The sequence below is a fragment of the Dama dama genome, chromosome 11, assembly GCF_033118175.1.
Source record: "Dama dama isolate Ldn47 chromosome 11, ASM3311817v1, whole genome shotgun sequence".
In the NCBI taxonomy this organism is placed as follows: Eukaryota; Metazoa; Chordata; class Mammalia; order Artiodactyla; family Cervidae; genus Dama; species Dama dama.
Window position 1 is genome coordinate 88417570 of NC_083691.1, and position 24980 is coordinate 88442549.

General features: G+C 34.7%; 1 protein-coding gene across 4 annotated transcripts in view; it reads left to right on the forward strand.

The window, feature by feature from the left end:
- MEMO1 (mediator of cell motility 1) overlaps positions 1–24980 on the forward strand; it is a 116297-nt gene that overhangs the window by 88398 nt on the left and 2919 nt on the right. For 3 of the 4 annotated variants that reach the window (XM_061155653.1, XM_061155655.1, XM_061155654.1), the window contains 2 exons: positions 6089–6231; positions 14174–14250. In XM_061155653.1, the coding sequence (XP_061011636.1) occupies positions 6089–6231; positions 14174–14250 (220 nt within the window). The remainder of the gene's footprint in view (positions 1–6088; positions 6232–14173; positions 14251–24980) is intronic. The other variant, XM_061155656.1, reaches the window with a different exon arrangement.

Here is a 24980-nt window from a genome sequence, read left to right on the forward strand (position 1 = left end):
ATTTATCTTTTTACTTAGTTATGAGAGATTTTTGTATTCTGGATATAAGTTTTTTATTGATATGCAAAGATTTCTTCCCATGGTATGTCTTGTTTGTTTTCTTAATGGTGTTTATCGAAGAGCAGATGTTCTTGATGAATTCAGTTTCTTTTTTTTTTTTCCTTGGATTCCACTTTTGGTATCAAGAAATCTTTGCCTAATCTAGGCTTACATAGATTTTCTCTTCTTGAACATGCTCAGCAAACACAACCTGCAGACCATATCTAGCCAACAGCTTGTTATTGTAATGTTTTATCGGAGCATAGACACACCCATTCATTTACCTGTTGACTGTGGCTGCTTTCTCTTTACAGTAACAGTTGCGTAGTTGCTAAAGAGATTGTATAGCCCAGAAAATCAAAAGTATGGCCCATTTCAAAACATGTTTGCTGAACCCTGTTCTCTAAGTGTTACAATTTTAGCTTATAATATAGTTGTGTCTCCTGAAAGATGATGCTGTTAAAGTGCTGTACTCAACATGCCAGGAAATTTGGAAAACTCAGCAGTGGCCACAGGACTGGAAAAGGTACGTTTTTATTCCAATCCCTAAGAAAGGCAATCCCAAAGACTGCTCAGACTACTGCACAATTGCACTCATCTCACACGCTAGTAAAGTAATGCTCAAAATTCTCCAAGCCAGGCCTCAGCAATACATGAACTGTGAACTTCCAGATGTTCAAGCTGATTTTAGAAAAGGCAGAGAAACCCGAGATCAAATTGCCAACATCTGCTGGATCATCGAAAAAGCAAGAGAATTCCAGAAAAACATCTGTTTCTGCTTTGTTGACTATGCCAACGCCTTTGACTGTGTGGATCACAATAAACTGTGGAAAATTCTGAAAGAGATGGGCATACCAGACCACCTGACCTGCCTCTTGAGAAACCTGTATGCAGGTCAGGAAGCAACAGTTAGAACTGGACATAGAACAACAGACTAGTTCCAAATAGGCAAAGGAGTATGTCAAGGCTGTATATTGTCAACCTGCTTATTTAACTTATATACAGAGTACATCATGAGAAACGCTGGGCTGGAAGAAGCACAAGCTGGAATCAAGACTGCCGGGAGAAATATCAATAACCTCAGATATGCAGATGACACCACCCTTATGGCAGAAAGTGAAGAAGAACTAAAGAGCCTCTTGATGAAAGTGAAAGAGGAGAGTGAAAAAGTTGGCTTAAAGCTCAACATTCAGAAAACTAAGATCATGGCATCTGGTCCCATCACCTCATGGGAAATAGATGGGGAGACAGTAGAAACTGTCAGACTTTATTTTTTTGGGCTCCAAAATCACTGCAGATGGTGACTGCAGCCATGAAATTAAAAGATGCTTACTCCTTGGAAGGAAAATTATGACCAACCTAGACAGCATATTAAAAAGCAGAGACATTACTTTGCCAACGGAGGTCTGTCTGGTCAAGGCTATATTGTTTTTCCAGTGGTCGTGTATGGATGTGAGAGTTGGACTGTGAAGAAAGCTGAGCGCCAAAGAATTGATGCTTTTGAACTGTGGTGTTGGAGAAGACTCTTGAGAGTCCCTTGGACTGCAAGGAGATCCAACCAGTCCATCCTGAAGGAGATCAGTCCTGGGTGTTCATTGGAAGGACTGATGTTGAAGCTGAAACTCCAGTACTTTGGCCACCTGATGCGAAGAGTTGACTCATTGGAAAAGACCCTGATGCTGGGAGGGATTGGGGGCAGGAGGAGAAGGGGATGACTGAGGATGAGATGGCTGGATGGCATCACCGACTCTATGGGCATGAGTTTGAGTAAGGTCCAGGAGTTGGTCATGGATAGGGAGGCCTGGCGTGCTGTGATTCATGGGGTCGCAAAGAGTCAGACACGACTGAGCGACTGAACTGAACTGAATTGATGATCCAATTTGTGTATGGTACGAGGTAAAGGTCTGATTTCACTTTTTGTCCTATGGATTATGCAATTATCCCAATACTATTTGTTGAAAAGACTGTTCTGTAGGTAACGAGTCATTTTCTTTTTGCTGCTTTCACGATTTTCTCTTTGTCTTTGGTTTTCATCAGTTCATTATGCTATGTCTAAGTTGGGAATCTTTTTATACTTAGCTAATTTGGGTTGTTGAGTGTTTTTGATCTTTAGATAAATGTTTCATGAAATTTGGGAAGTTTTCAGCCATTATTTTTTCTAACTTTTTTCCTGTAACTTTTGTGGGACCCGCATTGTGTGCATCCTCATGTATTTGATGTTGTGTACATGTCTCCAGTGCTCTATTCATTTTTTTCCCTCTGTTCTTCAGATTGGATAACTTATTTTGTCTTTAATTTTATTGATTCTTTATGTAATATTGATTTTCCTCTTCAGATCATATAGTGAATTTTTCATTTCAGTTATACTTTTCAATTCCAAAATTTCTCTTTTTAATGTTTTACATTTCTTTGTTGATATTTGCTGTAGTCATTGTATATATGTATACATTAAACTTTTAAAAGCATACTTTCCTTTATTTCTTTGAACATGTTTATAATAACTTTAGGGGCTTCCCAGGTGATGCTAGTGGTAAAGAATCTGCCTGCCAGTGTAGTAGATGTGGGTTTAATTCCTGGGCCAGGAAGATCCCCTGGAGTAGGAAAAGATACCCCACTCCAGTATTCTTTCCTGGAAAATTACATGCACAGAGAAGCCTGGCAGGCTACGGCCCATGGGGCTGCAAAGAGTCGGACACGACTGAGTGAGCACATAACTTTTAAAATCTGTCTGTCTGATTCCACTTGTACAACTTCTGCTAGCTCTCTCCTTGCCCCCAGGAATGGGTTACAGTTTCTTTGTTCTTTGGCTCAGAATTTTTTTTTTTCCTTGAAACTGAGCTTTTACATAATACAGTATATTATAGCAACTTTATTGTAATTTTATTAATGTTTTTCTTCAGATGATGGTGGTGGTGGTTTCATTCATTCATTTATTTATTTTTGGCTGCGCTGGGTCTTCGTGGCTTTACTAGTTGCAGCAGACAGGGGCTGCTGTTTGTTGTGGTGTGTGGGCTTCTCATTGCAGTGGTTTGTCTTGTGGAGCATAGGCTCTGGGGTGTGCGGGCTTCGATAGTTGCAGCTCCCAGGCTTCTGGGCACAGACTCAGTAGTTGTGGCACACAGACTTAGTTGCTCTGAGGCATCTGGGATCTTCCTGGACCAGCTATTGAACTGGCACCTCCTGCTCTGACAGGTGGATTCTTTACCACTGAGCTACCAGGGAAGCCCTCATTTGTTAAAAACAGTACCTTTCATAGACTCTGTCTGTAGAATCTTTGTCACAGGGTTTGGCTACTGATGCATCTCCTCAGCTTTTAAAACGTTCTTACTTGTTTTTACCTCGACTTTCTAGAGCTCACCCTGGTGTCTACACTGCTTAGTGCTAGCTACTGTTTGTTTGGAAGTCGAGCCTATATAGCTTTCACCATGAGCTGGTGGGCCATGACTGTTTTGGGGAGAACATTAGAAGTCTTCACGTTTGCCTTCTCTGCTTTCTCTTGGGTCTTCTCTGGCCTCCCTGTGCTGGTGTGCATCCTTGTCTCCAGGCAGCCAGGGACGCGGAAGAGCTTGCTGTCCGTGGTCTCCCCTGGCCTTTGTGCTTGCTCCCACCCTCCCGACTCCCTGGCACTTGGGGGGAGCTTCAGCCTTCTGGACCTCCCCTGCACACGTGTGCTGCCTCCTGTTCAGCCAGGGCATCTTCTCAGAACATGGGAATTTATCCTGTCCCTATATGGCTCTCTCCTTCCCAGGACCTCCCTGTTAGATTTCTAGGTAGTCCTCAGGTTTGTGGCTTGCCTCAAATGGTGTGGTCATTTCAGGCTACAAAAGTGGCAGGATTTTCTGTTTCCTGCTGGGTGTGGGTATTCTGCTCTCTGCCCCAAGTCAAAGTCAACCTCCTTCAATAGCAAAGCTGCTGGTTTTTCATAGCGAGGCCAGCCTCACCTTGCATTTACCGTAATGTTGGAGGAAGGAGGATAGAGGCGGTTCCTGGTAAGATGCCAGACTTGCACTGTTCTCAAAAAGCTCATTGTATTTTTCAGGAATTAACTCTTCTTATTGTATTTTTCAGTCTTTGCTTGATTTTCAGAGCACAAAATGGTTGTTTTTTGGGCAGTTTTATTCAGTTTTATAATTGTTTGAGGGCGAAATTTTATACTCCTTCGCTAGGGAAGACCAGCTTCACAACTTGGATTCTGGACTTTTTATAGGAATATCACATTTCAAAGCCAAATGCTGTCTTCTTAGATTTATGCTTTGTGGGGATAGAGAACAATAGTAACAATAATTTTTTGAAAAGCGAAATGGCAAAGAGGTGGATGGATGAATCTTGATTCAAAGGTTGAATTTCTCAATAGTATGAGACTTTTACCCCTGTGTAGATAGCTCAAACTGAGGTTAGGTGGCTCTTAGAGAGTAGACTTGTGATGTTTCTCCAGGGTAAACCAACATTGACGAAGTACTTTGCTTACAGTATTCCTCACTTTGTAACAGTTTTATGAATTAGGTATTGTAATTATGATCATTTTATAAATAAGATAAATTTTTAGGTTAGTAACTTACCTCTGCACTCAACATTTGTCTGTATGTGATAGAAATAGTACTTGAACCCATTTCTTCTGACTTCTTGTTTTTATACTCTGCTTCCCTACTGTTGTCATTTTAATGATCTTAGTGTTTTTATTTATGTAGGTAGTACTTGAAGTTAGAACAACTCATAATCTTCTTGAATTTTTTGCTAGAGTACAAATTCTTTTCTTTCATTTGATAATCACTCTTACCTTACTGAAAAGCCCCTATTCATTCACGCAGTTGTGAAGCACAGTGGTAAGAATCATAGAAAGAGATATCCCACGGCAGCTTCCTCTGCCAGCTTCCTGTTTTTTTCTTACTCCATAGATGCAGATTCTGCCCAAGAAGCCCCTGCATTGCAGAGGGACTGGAGATCTGTATGATCTGTTTATTTCGCAATTGACAAGGGTAAGGGGGCCTTTTTGGGGGAGGCGCTTGGGTGCCCTGAATTTAGCTTTATGAAGTTGAGCTAACATTTATTTTGGTAATACTTAAACCTAGTTGTTGTTTTTTTTTTTTTACAGACCCTTCTATAAATTCTGTTTGTCCTACATCGATTAAGTGCCAAATGATCATATTAAAAACCATATATTATAAGATTCTTTTTTTGTTAAGTCCTGTTCAGAACAAGTCAGACAAGCATGAGTCATGTTTCTAAAATTTCAACTCTGGGGTCATTTAGAATATAAATAGTACTGAATATATGTAAGTTAAATTTCACCACATGAAAATGTTAAAGGTCTGTTTCTGTAGCCCATCAGGTTATTCTTAATTCGCTTTGTTCCTTTTCCATACTCTTTCAGTCTCTAGAGTGAAAAAGTGTAAATATGCTGTAGACATTGTGGATGGGCGTGGTATCTTTTTCTTGCTGCCAGAAATTAATACCTATTTCCTTGAATTCTATGTCCATCCTAGATGCCAGTGAAATTTGAGTTGTATCTTCAGACTGTCCTGTATCTGTTTAATTAGTTTAGGTGTGAGGTGCAGCTGGTGAATCTTTTGGGAGCCAAGATAAGTTTTGTGGGTCTCACTTGGCAGGTTTATAGAGCTAGTGCCAGAAATGGTGGTATTTACAATCAGAATTAAGTAAGGAAGAATTTAATGCTCTTTTAAACTGCAGAAGCATTGGGCAGAGATGATTGTAGCTTTTATGGGTAGTTGAGAAGATTGATGATAGTGGTTTGATGAGCTTACTTTTATATTTGATGATATTGTTAGTAGTAAAATAGCTTTGTTTACCGAGCTCCTTTACCTAAAGAACTATTGTACATTTCTGTAATTCAAACAGATATTTTTAATATTCTGTACCTCATTTTTAAGTGGTTTTCTTTAAATATTATAGATTTTAAGGATTCAACAACATTATGTATATTATCCATACCACTGTTAATAAATGTTCCATATTTTAGTGCCAAGCATTGGAAACCTATTTTTATTATATTTTTTAAATGACTTTTTTTTTTTCTTCTGTTTTCTTTAAGCCATAAGGATGAGTTTACCATTATTCCTGTATTGGTTGGAGCTCTGAGTGAGTCAAAAGAACAGGAATTCGGAAAACTCTTCAGTAAATACCTAGCGGATCCTAGTAATCTCTTTGTGGTTTCTTCTGATTTCTGCCATTGGGGTAAGTTCTAGATTTTAACATTTCATGGTAGAGATTATGTACTTGTGGTTAAAGGTATCTTTTCTTTCTAAGCTCTGATCTTCAGTTATTTATCACTTTCCTTGGCAAGTTACACTTTTAGCAATAATATATAAAGGTGAATGAAAAACTCTTGGTCATTTAAAAAGGATGAGATTGTAATAGGGGATTATAGATACATTTCCAAAGGCGACTGGTATAATTGGATTCACACTGTGAGGGCATCCTTGCTTAGATACTTAGGTTAGTAGGAGTTAAGATCTTTTAACCTCATTTCTAGGTAGAGCTGTGTGATAGATTCTCTGAAGTTAGTTTTTTGGCAGATAAAACAAATGTTCTTTGGAACGAAGAAGAGCACTGTGTGCTATGCCAGTCTTGCTCCACATTTCTTTTCTTCTTCTTCTTTTTTTTTTTTTTTTGTAATTAGTCCTTTCTTCTTTCTTTTTTTGCCTTTGGTGCTTAATTTTTGCTGATAGTTGCCTCCAAAGATTATACCTCCAAAGTATCCTCCAAAGATTGTAACACGTTACTTACTAGCGCTGTGGTTTTCACTGGTTCATAAGGAAAAGAACTTCAAAGAGATTTTTGTTATTATTATGAATTAAAAAAAATAAGGAAGCGTCACAGTGAATAGATCATAAAGGAAGTGAGATGTTTATGGATGCCTCTTTTAGTTAAATTTTTTTTTCTTGAATTCTTTGGATACAGTTTGTTCTGTTTATCCATTACTGTGATAGAATGTTTCTGAATCCTATTCCTTTTAGGACACTCTTTGACTCATTGATTTAATGGTTTAAGGATGCCAATATCTGTTCATTCTTCAGTTGTTTCTTTGATTATGGTGAAAACATAAGGCACAACACCATAAATTTTAAGCTACATAGTGGCCAGAAAAACACCTTTAATGAGCTCTAGGGAGCCCTGGCCTTTACATGTCTTGTCATTGATTGCCAGAGTTGATTCACCATTTATCAGGCGTGGATAGGCTGGTTTCTTCTTCTCTTACGTCATGCTACACTGTGTGTGGCCTTGAGATTTCAGTTCAAGAGAACCATTCTCCCTAATGGTATAGATAAATATTTTATCACTGATTTCTCGGCTGGGGCTGATTATCTCTGCAGGAGACATTTGGAAAAGCCTGGAGATCGTTTTGGTCCTCATAGCTGGAGTGGGAAGGAGGTGGGGATGCTATTGGCATCTAACGAGTAGAGTCCAGCAAAGCTGTTAGGTAAACATCCTATAATGTACAAGATTATCTTGCCCATATGTCGACAGTGCTGAGGTTGAAAACCCTAGTTTAGGGTACTCAGGTAGCTCTGTCTGCTACCTTGCCAAATTCCTTAAAAGGCTCTCAGGGTTCTTTAATAACAAATTCTATTTGCTAGTTGATTTGCTACCTTTGACAGAAGTTATTTTTTATGGATATAAGTGTATTACTTAGATCTGAAGGGGTTCTTTTCTTGGGGATTTTGAAGTTTAGTAATAAAACTAGGGAGTATCATTATTGGGGGGAAAGCAGTTTTCTTAGCATTATGAATAAAGCATGTTTTAGAAATTTAAAGTTCCTAAAGCATGTGTCCTTTCCTCTTCACTTTTAAGGCTCTTTGAATTGTTTAAAATCACTTCGTGACTTAAATAATTCACTTCCCTGATATGATAGTATTCTTCAGGGCCTAGACTCTCCCTCAAGGTTGGTATAGTACAATCACAGCATAAATCCACTTAAAAGACGAGTAGATGTTTTAATGTTGCTTTTGTTTGGACTCATCCTTTTTACCTCATTGATGATTATAAAGAAAATCCTAGTCCACTACTGTATTTAAGTAGAATGTTGAGAGAGAAAAACAAATTTTGTTTTATATCTATTTACATCTTCAGAAAATTGTTTAGGCCACTTAATCTACTGATTTCTTGAAAATTTTGGAATTTAAATTGCAGGATCGAATTTTCTGGTTATAATTACAAAAAAGAAGTCAAACTTTCCAAAGTCTGGTAAATGTTAGCTATTGAAATTGTCAAGAGACTAAAACATATTTATATTTACATTTAGTGGTTAAGTAATAGAACCTTTCCAAGTGTTTATTTTTTCAGTATAACTGTCGCTAATAATACTAATTAAATGCTTATTTTGTACTTATGGAAAGCACTGTACTAATTCTTGTTAGGAAATTTGATGGAGGTTTGGGTGTAAGTGGAAAGAGTTACATGGACACTATTCCAAAATTGGTAGACTCCTTTCTACACTGTAATGGTGACGGTCACTCTTGTAAAGTAAGCTTCCTTTTCTCCTTTACATGCTTACTGAAATAATATGAATCGTTGGCTAGTTATGGATTAAACTGTGTTTAGTTAAAGAAATTAAATTTCATATTTTTCAAATTCATGCTCTAGTGGCATTGGTCCTCTTTCCTATATGAATGAACAGTAATTTCCAGCTCAAAAATCTAGCCTTTTCTTATGACTACAATACTTAGTTTCTTCTTATTTTAATGATACTATGCAGATTGATTATATCATACTTAAGTAATGATAACACTGAATTCAAAATCATTTCACAGGAAAGATTTATTTTTTCAAGTACTCAGAGATCTTAAAAGTTTCATTGAGTTAGGCTTTTAACACACTTCACATTTCTGAATAGCTGTTTTTTTTTTTTTTAAGAGGAGTCATTTGATTATGGTACAGTTGACCAATTGCTCAGATATATACAGTGGAATTTTTTTTTGTTTTTGTTGAATAATATGTTAGGGTGCTGGTAGTTACGACATCTTTATTTCTAGTGGTTGTTTCTCTTTTTATACTGTGAAAAATAAAATGAAAAACTTGATGATAGAGACAGTTGAGAGACCTATATGTGTGTAACTAGAAGGATTTTGCCTTGTCAACCTTATTTGTTAGCCAATGTCCATTATAAAAATTATTTTTTTAAAGGGGTGGTTTGCTTTAAAGAGGTTCATCTTTCTGATTCCACTTAGCTCTTGTTTACACTTGAGAGAGACATTGGAGAAGGGAAAAAATAGATTAAAATACTCTCAATTTTTCTTTTTGAATGAGACAAGCAAAGGGACAGTTTGGAACCTAGATTCTATTGTGCCCTGTCTTTCTGTCCCCTCATTTGGATCTCCCTGCTTTTTAGGAGGCCAAAATGGTGTTTCTCTGATAACGTTTAAATATCAGGAAGAGTAACGTAAGCGAAAGGACATTTGCTGCTAGTATCTGACTTCTATCATGATTAAGTAATGCTGTCCCCACGCATTGTGCGCTTGCCAAGTTCCACATCCTGCTGGATGGCTCCACCATAGAGAATTTTGTCTGTTGTCAGGACTTTTTAGTTTTTCTAGTTAGTAGAATTTATATTTTGTTTTCCTGAGTTTTATTTTTGCTCTTTTCCATATATTCTGTTAATACTTGCTTTTTCCTGATCATCCCGAACTTTATACTTTCAAATTTAGATTATTGACAGCTTTAGTTAACATAACTTTCAGTTAACTTCTGAGAAGTTTCTAAATGAAACTGGATCTAACAGAAGTTGATTCTTTAAAGTGGATTCACACTTCTATTTATTAAATAATTTTCCTTTTAAATGATAGTTTTAATTTCAAATCAGTTTCAGTAAATTTATTTGGTAAAAGTTAATGATAAATTATTTTGTTAAAATATGAATAAGGTTTATACTACAGTCACTTCAGCAGGTTTGGATTTTTATCTGTAAACTTGCATTTGTATATTTATATAATTTTTAATAAATATATGCTACTTATTAAAATTGGCATTTCTAGTTTAATATGCATTAGTATATGATTATTCATACTCTTCTCCCTTTCTGTTGTTAGTCTCTTGGGTATGATGGTATTACTATATTCTAAATATTTAAATTGATTTAAGTTAGCTAATTCCTGAAACATTCAAGATATTCAAGATATCATATTTGTCTTCTCAAATATTGGTACATAGTGATTTCACATATTTAGGGTTTTGATCTTTTGTGGGTTTGAGATAAAGCCAATAATTTTACATTATAACTAAGACTTCAGAATGAAAGGATTATAGTATTTTGCTTATAAAAATGAATACCTTAGTTGATGCTACTTAGATAATATTTTCTTTATGAAACATTTTTTCTTTGGTAGTGATTTCAATTAAATGCCCCTAGTTTAGGGCCTTAGTGTAGAATGATCTAATAGTCTTATCTCACAGATGTTGTGAGGTTGAACTCAAATATTTAAACATATAAAGTGATTAAGTAAATGTATAACAGTACAGTTTTTCCTGGACATACGTCTGAAAGTCTGTCTTACTCACTGATCTTTTCTGGGCTTTATAGAACAACTTTCTAAGCTCATTGTTTATTTCTGCAATCTAGTGTATAGCTTAATGTTGAGATAGTTAATACTTTTATTTTTTGTTTTGAGGTATTTCAAAAGTAGTGTTGGTTCTTGTACCATTCATTGTTATGTTTGTCCTCATTAGTTGATTGTTGTGTGTTAAACAGACATCCCTGGAGCTTATTCTCCACACTCTGTGAATCCACTCATTAATCACCAGTCACCTTTGGAGATGGGAAAATTACTTACCTGTATTTCTTTTTCTCAGAAAGCGTGCTCTGGAATGGATTCACAAATGAGCTACCCTCCTTCCCTCAAAGAGTAAGGTTTCTGCTTTACAGGATTTTTTTCTTGGGTTATTTTTCCTCTCATCTTTTGAATTTGAAAAGAACTGAGGGAAGGCACCTGAAGAAACTACTGACATACTCACTAGGGGAGTTCCAAAGCTTGTGCTGCCCCTAGGGGCAGGGTCAATGGCTCTTAAAGCTAGAAAGCTCATACTTGGAGTTGAAACAGGGGCTCAAAGAATCCATTTTCCCAGTGTACCTTCTGAAAGGATAAGTTTCAGGTAAGTAATTTTCTCTTACTATGTGATATGCTTAATTCATACTTATATAAAAGTTCACATGTCCAGTTCTCCAGGCGCATAGGCAACCGTGTTTGTTCACTTTAGATGCATAAGCTTTACTGAATGTTAGAAATACTGTAAAACAAAACTCATGAGGTACATGAAATCATAATATTTTTAAATGAATAATATTTGAAGGTGCATTAATGAGCAGTGTATTGTGTTAGTGTTGTTTCTTTCATTTCTTAGTAAATAAAATCTTGATAAACTTTATTTTTATAATTAGAAGCAAAAAAATCTTTTGAATTCAAATTCCAAAGGGTGTTTAAGTAAACTTGTTATGTGTGTGTACTCATGTGCATTCACATGTATATGCATACATACATATGTACATATTAATGCATTTAGGCTAGGATAATGGCAACTATTTACTTTAAATTTGATGCTTTCTTTAAGTATGTTGACCAGAATGAATTACTGAAGTAATTTTGAAATGTTTGTATAATTAAATTATCATGAGACAGTTTGAGCTGTTACAAGTAAGGTACTTTTTTCAACGTAGTAGCTATAGCAGTGTGAATTTAGCTTCTTAATGGAAATTCTTTAGTGCTTATCAAATATTTCTACTCAGTTCTTCAGCTACTAAATTCGAGATGGCTACTAAAACATAGCAAAAAGTAGATAGCAAAATATTAAAACATTTGCTCATTGATTTTCTTTGTATTTTGTCATTCTTATTAAATCACATGTTGATTTAGTATTTTAACTTATTTTAAACATTCTGTGTACTTCTGTCCTCAGAAGTATTTTTTAAGTGAAAGTTACATTGAAAATGGTCCATATGAATAAGATAGCATTTTAAAAAATAGTTACACTTTTGACATGTGGTTAGGGCAGGTTTAACCAACTTCAGCAATTTGAAACAGCAGCTCTAAAGTTGAAAATAAGTAGAAAAGACTTTTGAATAGCAAATGTCACAAAGTACACACATTTTTCTCTGCACTTGAGAGTGGCCATCTTGAGATAAGACAGTTATGTCCCAGTAACAGGGATTCTTGACAACTAAAACTAACAGTTATCATCAGAAGTAAGAAAAAGAGAATGTATTAGTATAAACCTGAAGCAGCTCAGGTTCAAAGAATATTCATCTTGATTTCATCCAAGAATATTACTCTAATTACAGTGACAGTGAGTTAGAATTTTCTTGTCCAGGATTGTTTATTTGATTGTTTATTCATTTCACAGAAGATGTGGGGCAGCTTTATCAAAAGAACTTTGAAATAAAAGTAGAAATTTAGTACCAGTGAATTGAATCAGTAAGTTATTACGATAGACTTTAGATTTGGCTTTGAACCTTCTGAGAGCAACCTGGCAAATAGGAAAAATAGGGTAAATTATATAATGCGTGTTAGGTAGGAGTAAGTACATATATTCTTTAAAGAAAAACAAAGCTGTATCTATCTCTCAGTTTTGAAGGAAATGTCTGATGAATTGTTTAATATAGAGATGCTGAGTGATAGAGTTGTCACTGTTTAAGAATTTTTTTAGTTCAAGGACTGTAATAGATCTGATAGTTATAGCAACATACAGTAATCTCCAGTGTTTACCAGAAAAGGTTGTTAATATTAAAAATGCAGGTAATTGTCTCATAACCCTATTACTTGATTCTAGGATATCATGAATTGTAAGATGCAATATTGATTTAATAATGGTGCTCAGTGGGGGAGTGGGGGGATAAGAACTGCCACATTGAGTAGTTGTACATGTTAATGTATGTGAAAAGTGAATATGTGAAAGCTAAGGAGATATGGTATATTGTAGAAAGGTGACTATCAGAGATGATTAGCATCAACAGTTAATGAAATGTTAAAAACTGTGATGTGTGATTTCTCTCAAAAACTACATCCAAAGGGTTTTATAATTTTACATAGCTCGTGATCTATAAGATGATATTTTTTAGTGAGATAAATAGAGAATTTAAAAATCATAATTATCCAGTCAAAGAAACCCATCTTCTCAGATGCGAGGATAATAATTGGCTATGTGAACTTTGCTGTAAAATTTCAGCACAAGACACATGGCATGTGTGAGCACGATTAGTGCACTCTAATGCCTTCAGAATTGCACTCTGGTGCATCTTTGAAAATAAGGAATATAAAAATAATGAGTTCTTGAAAATAAAGGCATTGCTGAAAAACAAGTTTTGATATATCTGAAATACAACATAAGCAGTTGAATAATAATCTGTAATTAATTATGAATATGTTTAACTTTTGGCTTTTATATGACTATAGTAGGAAGCAAAATTCACTTCCTGAGCCTTTTGTTTCTCCCTTTTTAAACTTCTTCCATTTACCCTCTCTGTTCTTTGGAGAATAACTAAACATTGACTGTTCTGTGCTTGTATCCTTACTGAGATTTTATTGTCAGAGTAGAACTACTTGTTAAATTTATACTTTGGTGTATCCTACTTAAAGGCACTTGTATTAATCGTTTTCTAACATTTGCAACAGTGACATAAATTTTTAAAATTTAGATCATAAAAGTTATACAAGCCACATATATCTCCGACTGACTTTTTCTTTTTCTGTAGTAGAGATTAAATCTTTGCATTTGTACAACAAAAGCCAAGCTTTCATTGGTTTGTTATATTGAGATAGTTTCTTAAGCCAGATTTTCTTGAATCATATTCTTTGGGTTTACTTTCCATTATAGACCTATATGATATGTTTAACAAATGCTTCTAACTTTTAAACTGTTTTTCCTTAGTCTTTTGTATTGATTGTGACTTTAAGGTTTTACAGTTTGAAATAGTTTTTAACCTTGTAAAACACTGATGATATATCATTTCTTTATTACCTTCCCAAATATGCCTTTTATTTTTTGTACAAGGGCTCTTGGGAATCATTCTCTCAGAGGCTTAAGCTGTGCTTTGCCTTCCATGAGAACTGAAATTATTTGGTAAGCGCTTGCTTTCTTTTTAGCTTCTAATTTTTCCCTATTTTATTTTGTACATGATATTTGTTTCAAGGTCAAAGGTTCCGTTACAGTTACTATGATGAATCCCAGGGGGAGATTTATAGATCCATTGAACATCTAGATAAAATGGTAAGTCCTTCAGGTGTGGGGTTTTACTGCTCTAAGATTTTTTTCTTTAATTTCAGATTAGTGACTCAAGACTTATTATGTTAAGGTATACAGTGGGCTGATAATTCTTTCCCTATCTTTAAATGTGCAAAATATATATTGTAATCATGTAATATTGATTATAAAATAATCCCTGTTCTATTAGTAGAGATTTCCTTCATCTTAATTTTGATTAATTATACTTTGAATAATTAGATACAGATTTTAGATACTATTTGGGGAATGTCTTGGGTTTAGGGATAATAGGATACTAATGCCATTACTTACTGTTAAGCAGAGACAACCATAGTAAATTCTAAGTTTATTTTATTACTCAATTCTATTTTTTGGCCATTTGGGTTTTTCTTAAATGGAATTTGGATTTGTTTTAAATTAGAATTTTAAAACATTATTGTATTCTTTACTAGCCCAGGAATACAGTAGACATTGATCCTGCAGTCAAAACTGCAGATATTGTCAAAATCTGCAGTCAAAATATCCTGCAGATTATTGAGTCAAAACCTCAAGGTTTCCTTGAGGTAGGGTGGTCAGAGTACTTGCTTTACTATTTAGTATTTAATATTTTAGGTAATAGTTAATGTTTTAGAGACATGCAGATCATTTTGGTATTGACTCATAATGGAATATTAGATCTAGCAAATATATCACTAATTTTCTCTGATCTTCAACAGATTGTCTCAATTTTCTAGTCCTCAATTTGTCATCTCTAAGATGAGAGACTTGGAGAGACTTAGTCTCTAAATTATCTTTAAACTCTTATCAACCTTTAACTCTGTAGTCTGTTTGTGATAAGGTTTATGGATATGTTTTAATATAAGAATATTTAGTCTAAAGTAGAAAAACATTTTAGTAAGGATTTTGGATCTGAAGCTATAAGTAGATTATATTGAGTAATATTATTTTATTAAAAGCCAAATGGAATAAATGCAGTTACTCAGGAGATTTTATCATATTTAAATTTATCATGTTACTTTAAATCTGATTATAGCCTAATACTTTTGCCTTTGAAATTTTGTTTGAATTTTAATTCACTGACTTTTTTTTTTTTTGCTTTATTATATTGTCATGTCGGTCAATTAATTCTTTTCTGGCTACTATTCTAATCTTGCTATTCTGAGGTTTAGTTCTCAGTTGCCTCAGAAAACTTTTCTGGTTCTATGTCATTTATTTTCTTCATAAAGCAAATGGTTATTGAGTGTCTACTATATTCTAATACTATATGAAGTATTGAAGATACTAAGAAGAGGAAGCATGATCTCTGATTTAATCGATCTTACAGTCTCATCATCAAGTAGACTTAGAAAAGAAACCATTACAATATAGAGACATAAGATGTTTAGGAGGCATTATGGACACACCGGTCTCCTTACTGTTGCCCAGTAATGCCATATATGTGCCCTAGCTTAGAGCTTGTGCCCTTTGCACTGGACTGTCTCACTTACTTTATGACTGCTCACCCTCCCACTGAGGCCTACTGGTACATCTTACACTCCACCCTTTCAGCATCCACAGTCCACCTTACTTTTCCTCTAGGAAACTAACTATTTCACTTATTTATTATGTAAGGATATATGTTTTGTTTACTAATGTATCCAAAGTGCTCAGACTAGCTGTTGAAATGTAGGTAGGGGCCCAGCAAATATTTTTCAAATGATTTGAGTTGGTGAATATATTCTTTCTGTGTACATAATTAAATTAAACAAATACCCTAATTGTAATCTGAGAAAGAAATAAAAATAAAAGTAATTTGTAGTAAATTAATATATGTTTGTTTGATAATGTACATGCCCAGGTAGCTGTATTCGAGGAGGAGACAGTGGAGTAGTTAGATGCTTACAGAGTATCATTAATTCAACAGCTACACACAAACGTCTATTTAAAGATGTTTATATTTGTGACTTACATCACCAAGTTGCATTGGTGAGTGAATAATTCACCAATTCTAAAATGATGAATAACTCTTAGGAAAACTGTAAATTAAACAAAGTATAGTTTTCCCTCACTTTATATGATAGTTTATTTTTGGGAAATCTATTGTATATTAAAATCATGCAAAACTTCTTTGTGTTTGTATGTAAATGGTATTAAGAGTGTAGATAATTATAAATAGGTTTTTCTCATATGTGGACATACGAAAGTATTAAGGGATAAGAACAGTTCTTTGTGTGCGGGACTGTCCTGTATTGCAGGACAGTCAGCATCCCTGGTTGCCACCCACTAAACCCCCCAGTAGCATCTTCTGATTATTGACACAACCCAGAAATATGCCCTGGATTGGGAAGATATCCTAAAATAGGAAATGGCAACCCACTCCAGTATTCTTGCCTGGAGAATTCCTTGGACAGAGGAGCCTGGCGGGCTATAGGATTGCAAAGAGTTGGACATGACGGAGCATCTGAGCACCTAGGACTATGCCCACAATTTCCCACTAGGCCCCTGAGGTAAACAGTTATTCTAAGACCTTTCTATGATGTGCTCAATCATGTCTGACTCTTTGCAGCCCTATGGACTCTAGCCTGCTAGGTTTCTCTGTCCATGGGATTTTTCCAGGCAAGACTACTGGAATGGGTTGCCATTTCCTCCTCCAGGGGATCTTCCCTTCTAGGGAAGATCTTTTCGACCCAGGGATCGAACCTGCATTGGCAGACAGATTCCTTACTACTGAGCAATCTGGGAATCTACCATTCTAAGACCTTTTATTGTTCAGTCACTCAGTGTAAAACCTTACACTGTTCTATTTTTCTTCTTAGTACTTATTACTGTGTGACTTTTTATTTGTTGATTTGTTGGTGAAAACCTCCTCTATTAGATTGTAAGCTTCATGAGATCAAGATCTTTATTTTGTATCAGCCTGTTTGTGGTACTCGGTATGTATATCTGTCAGATCAATGGCTGAGTGGATGAGAGAGAGTGAGAAATTAGACTAGAGAATATAGAACAGGCTGTTTAAAGGATATCAAATAGGAAAGTGATCAAGCAGATTGTATGTGAATAGATCGTATAGCTGTACTGCAGCAAGTGGGTTGGATGGAGGCTGGAGGAGAAATGAGTAGACTAGTTTGATAATCCAAGTGAGACATGGTAATTTGGTTGGGTTGGTGATGGGGAAGAGAGGGACAGAGTGGATGTGTCCAGTGTATTTTAGAGACAAACTGATGATAAAACTTGGGGGAGAAGGAAGTGTCAAGGGTAATTCCTTCCAGAAAATACAGCAAATTAGTGAATACAACAAAAAAGAGGCAGACTCACAGATATAGGGAACAAGCCAGTGGTTACCAGTGGGGAGGAGGTGAGAGGCAACATAGGTCGGGGAGTGGGAGGTATAAACTATAGGGTGTAAGATAGGCTTATAAGGATGTATTGTACAACATGGGGGATAGAGTTAGTATTTTGTAATAATTGTATATGGGATGTAATTTATTAAAAAATCTTTTAAAAATTAAAAAGAAAAGGATGTTTCTTAATTATGTGGCTTATGCTGCTGCTTATGTCCTCGTTCTGTTCACTTAGGTCAGAATCACGAGAAGATAGGACTAGTTTTTTTACAAGGTAGGGTGATCATAAATTCAAATATTAGGAATATGTTATATTTGCTGTAACAAATAGCAAGGCATCCAAGTGGAGATGTCAGGCAAGTAGGCATTTGGATTTTCTTTTCACCAATTATTATTATTTTTTTTTTTCAGTGGGTTTTGTCATACATTGATATGAATCAGCCATGGATTTACACGTATTCCCCATCCCGATCCCCCCTCCCACCTCCCTCTCCACCCGATTCCCCCGAGTCCTCCCAGTGCACCAGGCTGGAGCACTTGTCTCATGCATCCCACCTGGGCTGGTGATCTGTTTCACCATAGATAGTATACATGCTGTTCTTTTGAAATATCCCACCCTCACATTCTCCCACAGAGTTCAAAAGTCTGTTCTGTATTTCTGTGTCTCTTTTTCTGTTGTGCATATAGGGTTATCGTTACCATCTTTCTAAATTCCATATATATGTGTTAGTATGCTGTAATGTTCTTTATCTTTCTGGCTTACTTCACTCTGTATAAGGGGCTCCAGCTTCATCCATCTCATTAGGACTGGTTCAAATGAATTCTTTTTAACGGCTGAGTAATATTCCATGGTGTATATGTACCACAGCTTCCTTATCCATTCACCTGCTGATGGGCATCTAGGTTGCTTCCATGTCCTGGCTGTTATAAACAGTGCTGCGATGAACATTGGGGTGCATGTGTCTCTTTCAGATCTGGTTTCCTCAGTGTGTATGCTCAGTGTGTATTCCTCAGTGTGATTGCTGGGTCATATGGCAGTTCTATTTCCAGTTTTTTAAGAAATCTCCACACTGTTTTCCATAGCGGCTGTACTAGTTTGCATTCCCACCAACAGTGTAAGAGGGTTCCCTTTTCTCCACACCCTCTCCAGCATTTATTGCTTGTAGACTTTTGGATAGCAGCCATCCTGACTGGCGTGTAATGGTACCTCATTGTGGTTTTGATTTGCATTTCTCTGATAATGAGTGATGTTGAGCATCTTTTCATGTGTTTGTTAGCCATCTGTATGTCTTCTTTGGAGAAATGTCTGTTTAGTTCTTTGGCCCATTTTTTGATTGGGTCATTTATTTTTCTGGAATTGAGCTGCAAGAGTTGCTTGTATATTTTTGAGATTAATCCTTTGTGTGTTTCTTCATTTGCTATTTTCTCCCAATCTGAGGGCTGTCTTTTCACCTTACTTATAGTTTCCTTTGTAGTGCAAAAGCTTTTAAGTTTCATTAGGTCCCATTTGTTTAGTTTTGCTTTTATTTCCAATATTCTGGGAGGTGGGTCATAGAGGATCTTGCTGTGATTTATGTCGGAGAGTGTTTTGCCTATGTTCTCCTCTAGGAGTTTTATAGTTTCTGGTCTTACATTTAGATCTTTAATCCATTTTGAGTTTATTTTTGTGTATGGTGTTAGAAAGTGTTCTAGTTTCATTCTTTTACAAGTGGTTGACCAGTTTTCCCAGCACCACTTGTTAAAGAGGTTGTCTTTTTTCCATTGTATATCCTTGCCTCCTTTGTCAAAGATAAGGTGTCCATAGGTTCGTGGATTTATCTCTTCACCAATAATTTTTGAGTGCATTTAAAGTTCCAGGCACTGGTGAAAATAAGGCAATAAATAAGCTCATTTGATCTCACAGAAAATTTATTCTATCTGGAGGAGACACATATATATATATATTTTTAAAAGAGTTAAGGATATAGTATATAAATTAGTTTCCAAAAGTGATGTGTGCTATGCAGAGAATACTAACAGGGTTTTGAAAAAGTGTATAATTCTAGGCTGCTTTAGATTGAATGCTTGGAAAAAGACTTCCTGAGGAGGAACATTAAATTGAGGTATAAATGATAAGAAGGAACAAACTAAGTAGATCAGAGCGAAGAACATTCTAGACAGAACTGCCATTGTGACAGCCTTAGGGTGGGAAGAGGCTCGTGTGTTAGAAGAAAGGGAAAAAGGTCAGGGTTGTAGGAGTATAGGAGAGAGGGATAAGAATGATACAGCTCAGGTAAGAGAGGTGGGCAGGGAATCAGATAATGTAGGGCTTTAACTTCCAGGATAGGAAATTTATGTGAATACAGAGGCAAGTGAAATGATGGAATAATAAAAATAATTATTTTAAAGGTTGCTTTGTGGTTGTATAGAGAATGGATTCTACAAAAGAATCAGGAGTAGTAACAGTAGGCATTGGCAGGAGTTTGGGGGAGAGATGTGCTAATAATTTGAACCAGGGTGGTATTAGTGAAGATGGAAAGAAGTTCATAGATTTAAGTTCTTGTATTCAACAGGGCTTTGCTAATGGATTAACGGTATTGGTTTGGAGCTCAGAGGAGAGATCTGGAGTAAGTTTGGGAGTTTTCAACATGTAGTTGTTAATCAAAGCCAAGGCAGAGATGGGATTGTCTACTGTAGTAGTTCTCAACCCCATCTTTACAACTGAAATCTCTTGTGGAACTTTCTCAAAATAGACTTTCCCGTACCTGCCCCTGGGGATCCCCTTTTAATAGTATGGAGAGAGTCCCAACAACTTAATTCCAAAACCAGCTTTGAAGGTGAGTTGGAGCTAGCCTATTATGGATCCTGATCTGTTGAAATAGAACAGAATTTCCTATTCATTTTCTTTTCCTTTGTTTTCTACTCAGCTATGTAAATAATTTGTGAACTCTTACTCTGACAACATTTAATTTTGCAAATGTAAGAAGTCATCAATCAGTGAATTGATGCTTTTAGCACAAGGGAAATGTTTTCCCTAAAACATTGCTTTACCTGGTGCTCTGAAGTTACTGAACATAATAGCATCCTTTGGAATTTTCTAGAATAGAGGACATATTTAAATAATATTATTTGTTGTTCTGTGTATATGTTGCATATTACAAACATCTATACTTAACATTTCTTTTAGCCTGCCTTCTAACTTTGTTGATTTTTAGGTTATATTAAAAGGACTAGCTTTGTTTGTCTTTCTTGATGTGTATGATTAGTTGGATAACTAGACCCTAGTTTCTTACTTTGAGGAAGAGCGAAAAGAGTCACATTTACCCATTGGCATGATTCTTGTAACTTCTGAAAATTTTTGCCTCTCCTGCTCACTTCTTAAGCTTTGAAACTTGTAGAAATTTTTGTTCAGTAGAACCAATAAGCTTTTAGGTTGAATTCCGAATCTACCTTACTTTACATGTCCAAAATTATTGGAGGTTAGCTTTAAAAATTTTATTTAAATAGCCTGGAATAGAATTTTGGAATAAATGTTGCGTATTTGCTTCATTTTAATATGCTTGAATTTAATAGTTGATATAACATTTGACTTGAACTTGATTTTTGTGGTTCATTTGTTGAAACACTTCTGTAATATATGTCTATATAATTTTTGAAGGGCTCTTAAGTGATTTTTTTTTTTATTTGCATGCTGTTAATTCAAGTTATAAATCCATTCTGGGAGTTAGAATAAATGGATGAAAATAATAAGAATGGTTAGCTCTATACATATACTCATGTATATACGATTTTATACATGTATGTATATCAATACACTCACTATTATGCCAGCTCTTACACAGTGTGTTTTCCTAATTGGTTTATGTGACCAACTGGTGAATATCCTAGTATATTCCTTTTTATGAGTATCATTTTATATTGTAAATAATTTCTTTCATTTAAGAATTAATACCATAATTTCTATAAATCAATCTTTTCAGAGCAGAATATAGTAGAATACTTCTACACAAGTATTGCAAAAATGTTAGCGATTCTGAATTGTAATTATACCTTTGGAAAGTTTGATAGAGTGAAAAGGTTATTTTTAAGTAAGAAATTATAAAATTGTAGGGTTTTTTTTGAAAGTTATGTTAAGTTTTGGTGCCTTTTTTATTATCAGAAAAGTCTTTTTAAATGTAGTTAATAAAATGTTAGAAAATAAAGTTTTTAGGCTCCAAAATCAAAAGAAAAATTGCTTATTTTTTGATGGGAGAAATTTTATGTCTAGCATGTGGATATCTTGGAAATTAATTATGTGAAGAAAACACATAAGGAAAGAAAAATATATAGGAAAACAAGCTGAATCTTTCAAATGTAGTTTGGAAGAAAAAACTAACTAGTTGTAACATGTAGATTCTTAAAGCCTTACAATTTACTAACTACTGGCCATGTTTTTTGGTAATTAGTATGTTGCAATTTTAGTTTGTATAGTGACCAAAGCAGAGCACATTTTAAGATGTTGATTTCTGTGAACCTTTTAGATTACATACTTGAAACAGCAGCCACATTTATACATATTTTATATATATTTGATTATAGGTTATTTTTCCGTACTGCTTTTGATGTAGACCAGTGTTTCCTTATGACTATTGGCATTTATGATTTGGCAAAGAGAATCTGAACGTGTCATTGTAGTCATCTTTTTAACTTCTTTTCCTTCCAGATTTATAATAGTCACTTTATTTATTTACTTTGAACTTTTAACTTCTTTTCTTCTTGTTAGTCTTTTGAAAGTGAAATTGTTCATATTTGTCCCCTCACACTTCTTTCTCTTGAACTTAGCCTGGTCATTTCTTTAGTAGTTGCTTCTAGTTTTACAATATCTTCCTTAAGGTAGCTATTTATTAGTACATTTGTTCTTAGCACTGCTGTGTTTAGAGTGTTTTTTCCCCCTCTAAAATTTCTTTCATTATAAGATTTTATCTTGGTACCTCTTAAAGAAACGAAAATATTTCCTTTTCCTACCTCATCTTCCTAAATGTGTACCCATCTCTCCAACATAAATATGTATCCTTATTTTAAAAAATAAGGCCACAGGCTTAATGATATGATAATATAGTTTTAGTTATGTGTTAATAATTGAAAGATACGGTTCAGTTCTTATTTCTCAAAGACTTCTAAAAATGTTTTGCTACTCTTTTTGGTGTTTGTTTCTTTAGAGGGAGATTATTTCTAGGTAATAGTATTTAAAATTAAGTAAAATTTAAGTAATTTATTATATATAGGTAGACTTTTAAAAAGGGGAAGGCCTCTTAGAGTCCTGAAATTGCAGCTCTGCTAGGTAGCTGCCTGTTGAGTTTAGGATGACCATGTAGGCTTTGACATTACAAACTTTCACTGATTACTGGGAAAGTCAGCACAACGATAGATTCCCTTCGCTTTTCTTCCCTTCAAGGTAGGAAGTTAGCTTTCAGTCGGAGGATTTCTTGCCAAAACTGCTAAATTCCTCAGAAACCCATATGGTCATTGTGATGGATAGGCTATTGGTGTTTATAATATCTTTTTGTATCTTAGAGCTGAATGGGTAGTGACCCACTTCACTACTTCCTATTAGATTAAGTTCTTAATCACATTAGATTAAGTTCAAATTCTCAATATACCAGGCCCTAACAAGCTTTCCATCACCTGGACATTAGATTTACTGATCATCTCTTCCAGTATTTTAAGAAATAGAAGAGTTCTTTAGGCATATTTGGGGAGCACTTTTATTTTTCATCTTTTTGGAATTTGGGCAGTAGCATCAAACTAGCATTTTTTATCTTTGCATTTTGGTAATAGTAATTTTAAAATTGTTAGAATCAAAACATAAATATATACAGAAGCGTATTTGTCACTGTTCTGTGTTAATTAGTGGGTGTTCCATTTTGCAGTTTTACTGATCATTTTTGTTGTTTTTGCATACTTTATGAATTTTCTAATTCGAGAGGTTCACTCATGAGCAATGCCTTAATTTTTCTCTCTATCCCTTACTTGTAAAAAGGCATACCTCTTAACTGTTGTATTTGTCAGAGAATTGAATATAATAAAATTGATTCTTGCCCTGGTAGGGATATAACGCACTTCAGGGAATTAAAATTTTAAATTTAATCTCTTCCATTACCTCAATTTTTTGCTTTCTGTTTTGTAATTTAACTATTGTATCTTCATTTTGAACACTTTATTTAGTAGTGTCTTCTTTACATTATAATTTTATATTTTCTCTGTGAAATTTCTTGGCCACTTTGAATTCTTTGTCTTCTACAAATATGATCATTAGTTTTCTCTTTTAATTATTCATGTTAATATATACAAATGTGATATATTTATTCACAGTGTGCTTTGAGATTTTAATATTAAGGTACACATTGTACCTTTAATGTTACATAATTTATTACAAAGTGGAATTTGATTTAGGGTAAGCTGTCCTAGACTTCATCCAGGAGCTTTGAAAATTCTATTATAAGATGTATACCACTTGTAGCTATGTGCAAGTATTAAAGATTTATTGATATTTCTCATTATTCTGTATGAAGCAGAGTAAGTAAATGAGAAGGAGCCTAGGATTAGAAATTTAGAGACAAACTTTTAACTTTTTTAATGTATAGTTTCTTCATCTTTAGGGAGTTATACCTTGATTATTCATATTTATGGAAGAGATTTATAACTCCATCTCTCTATTATTATTTGGTTTAGAAACATATTGAGTGATTTTCTGTGTACAAAAATCATAATAATAATCATTTATCTTAGGTTTAACTTTTAAATTAGTTCATATTTCTCTCTAGGAGGATGTTGACCTGGAAGCCTCCTAGTTGACAGGAGAAAACCAACTTAGCATTAAACACTGGTTGTGGATAAATTTGAGAGTGGCTAATTGATGGGCAAGAAGTTGGAAGTTGACTACACACACATAGGCTTATCTTTCAGATATATTTGTAGAAAAATATGATAATGTTTATGAAAAACTTGGATATTCTCAAGAAAGATTCTTTATAAAATTAAATTTTGATTTAAATGTTGCCACTGCAATATTTGTACTATGTCACTTGCTAATTGCTATCATTTTCCAGATGAGTGTTCATCTGATTATCATAGATCCTTTTACATTGTGCTTGTTAAAATATGTTGAAATACAATTAAAAAACACACAGTTTATGTCACTTGATTCATTAGTTAAACCACAATTTACATTTCTCCCAGAGGATATTAATCCAGTTATTGAACATAAGTATAAAGTATTTTACCTGAGTAAGAAAATAAGGTCAGGTAGTCAGTAAATGGATGAGTTTAGAATCATTGGTTTATTTGCTTGATTCAGATGAGTTAAAGTTGCTCTATGTCAATGTATTATGAACACATTTGAAGGCATTTGCAGAATACAGAATTAAGTGTAAACAAATGTCCAAATCATAGTGATTG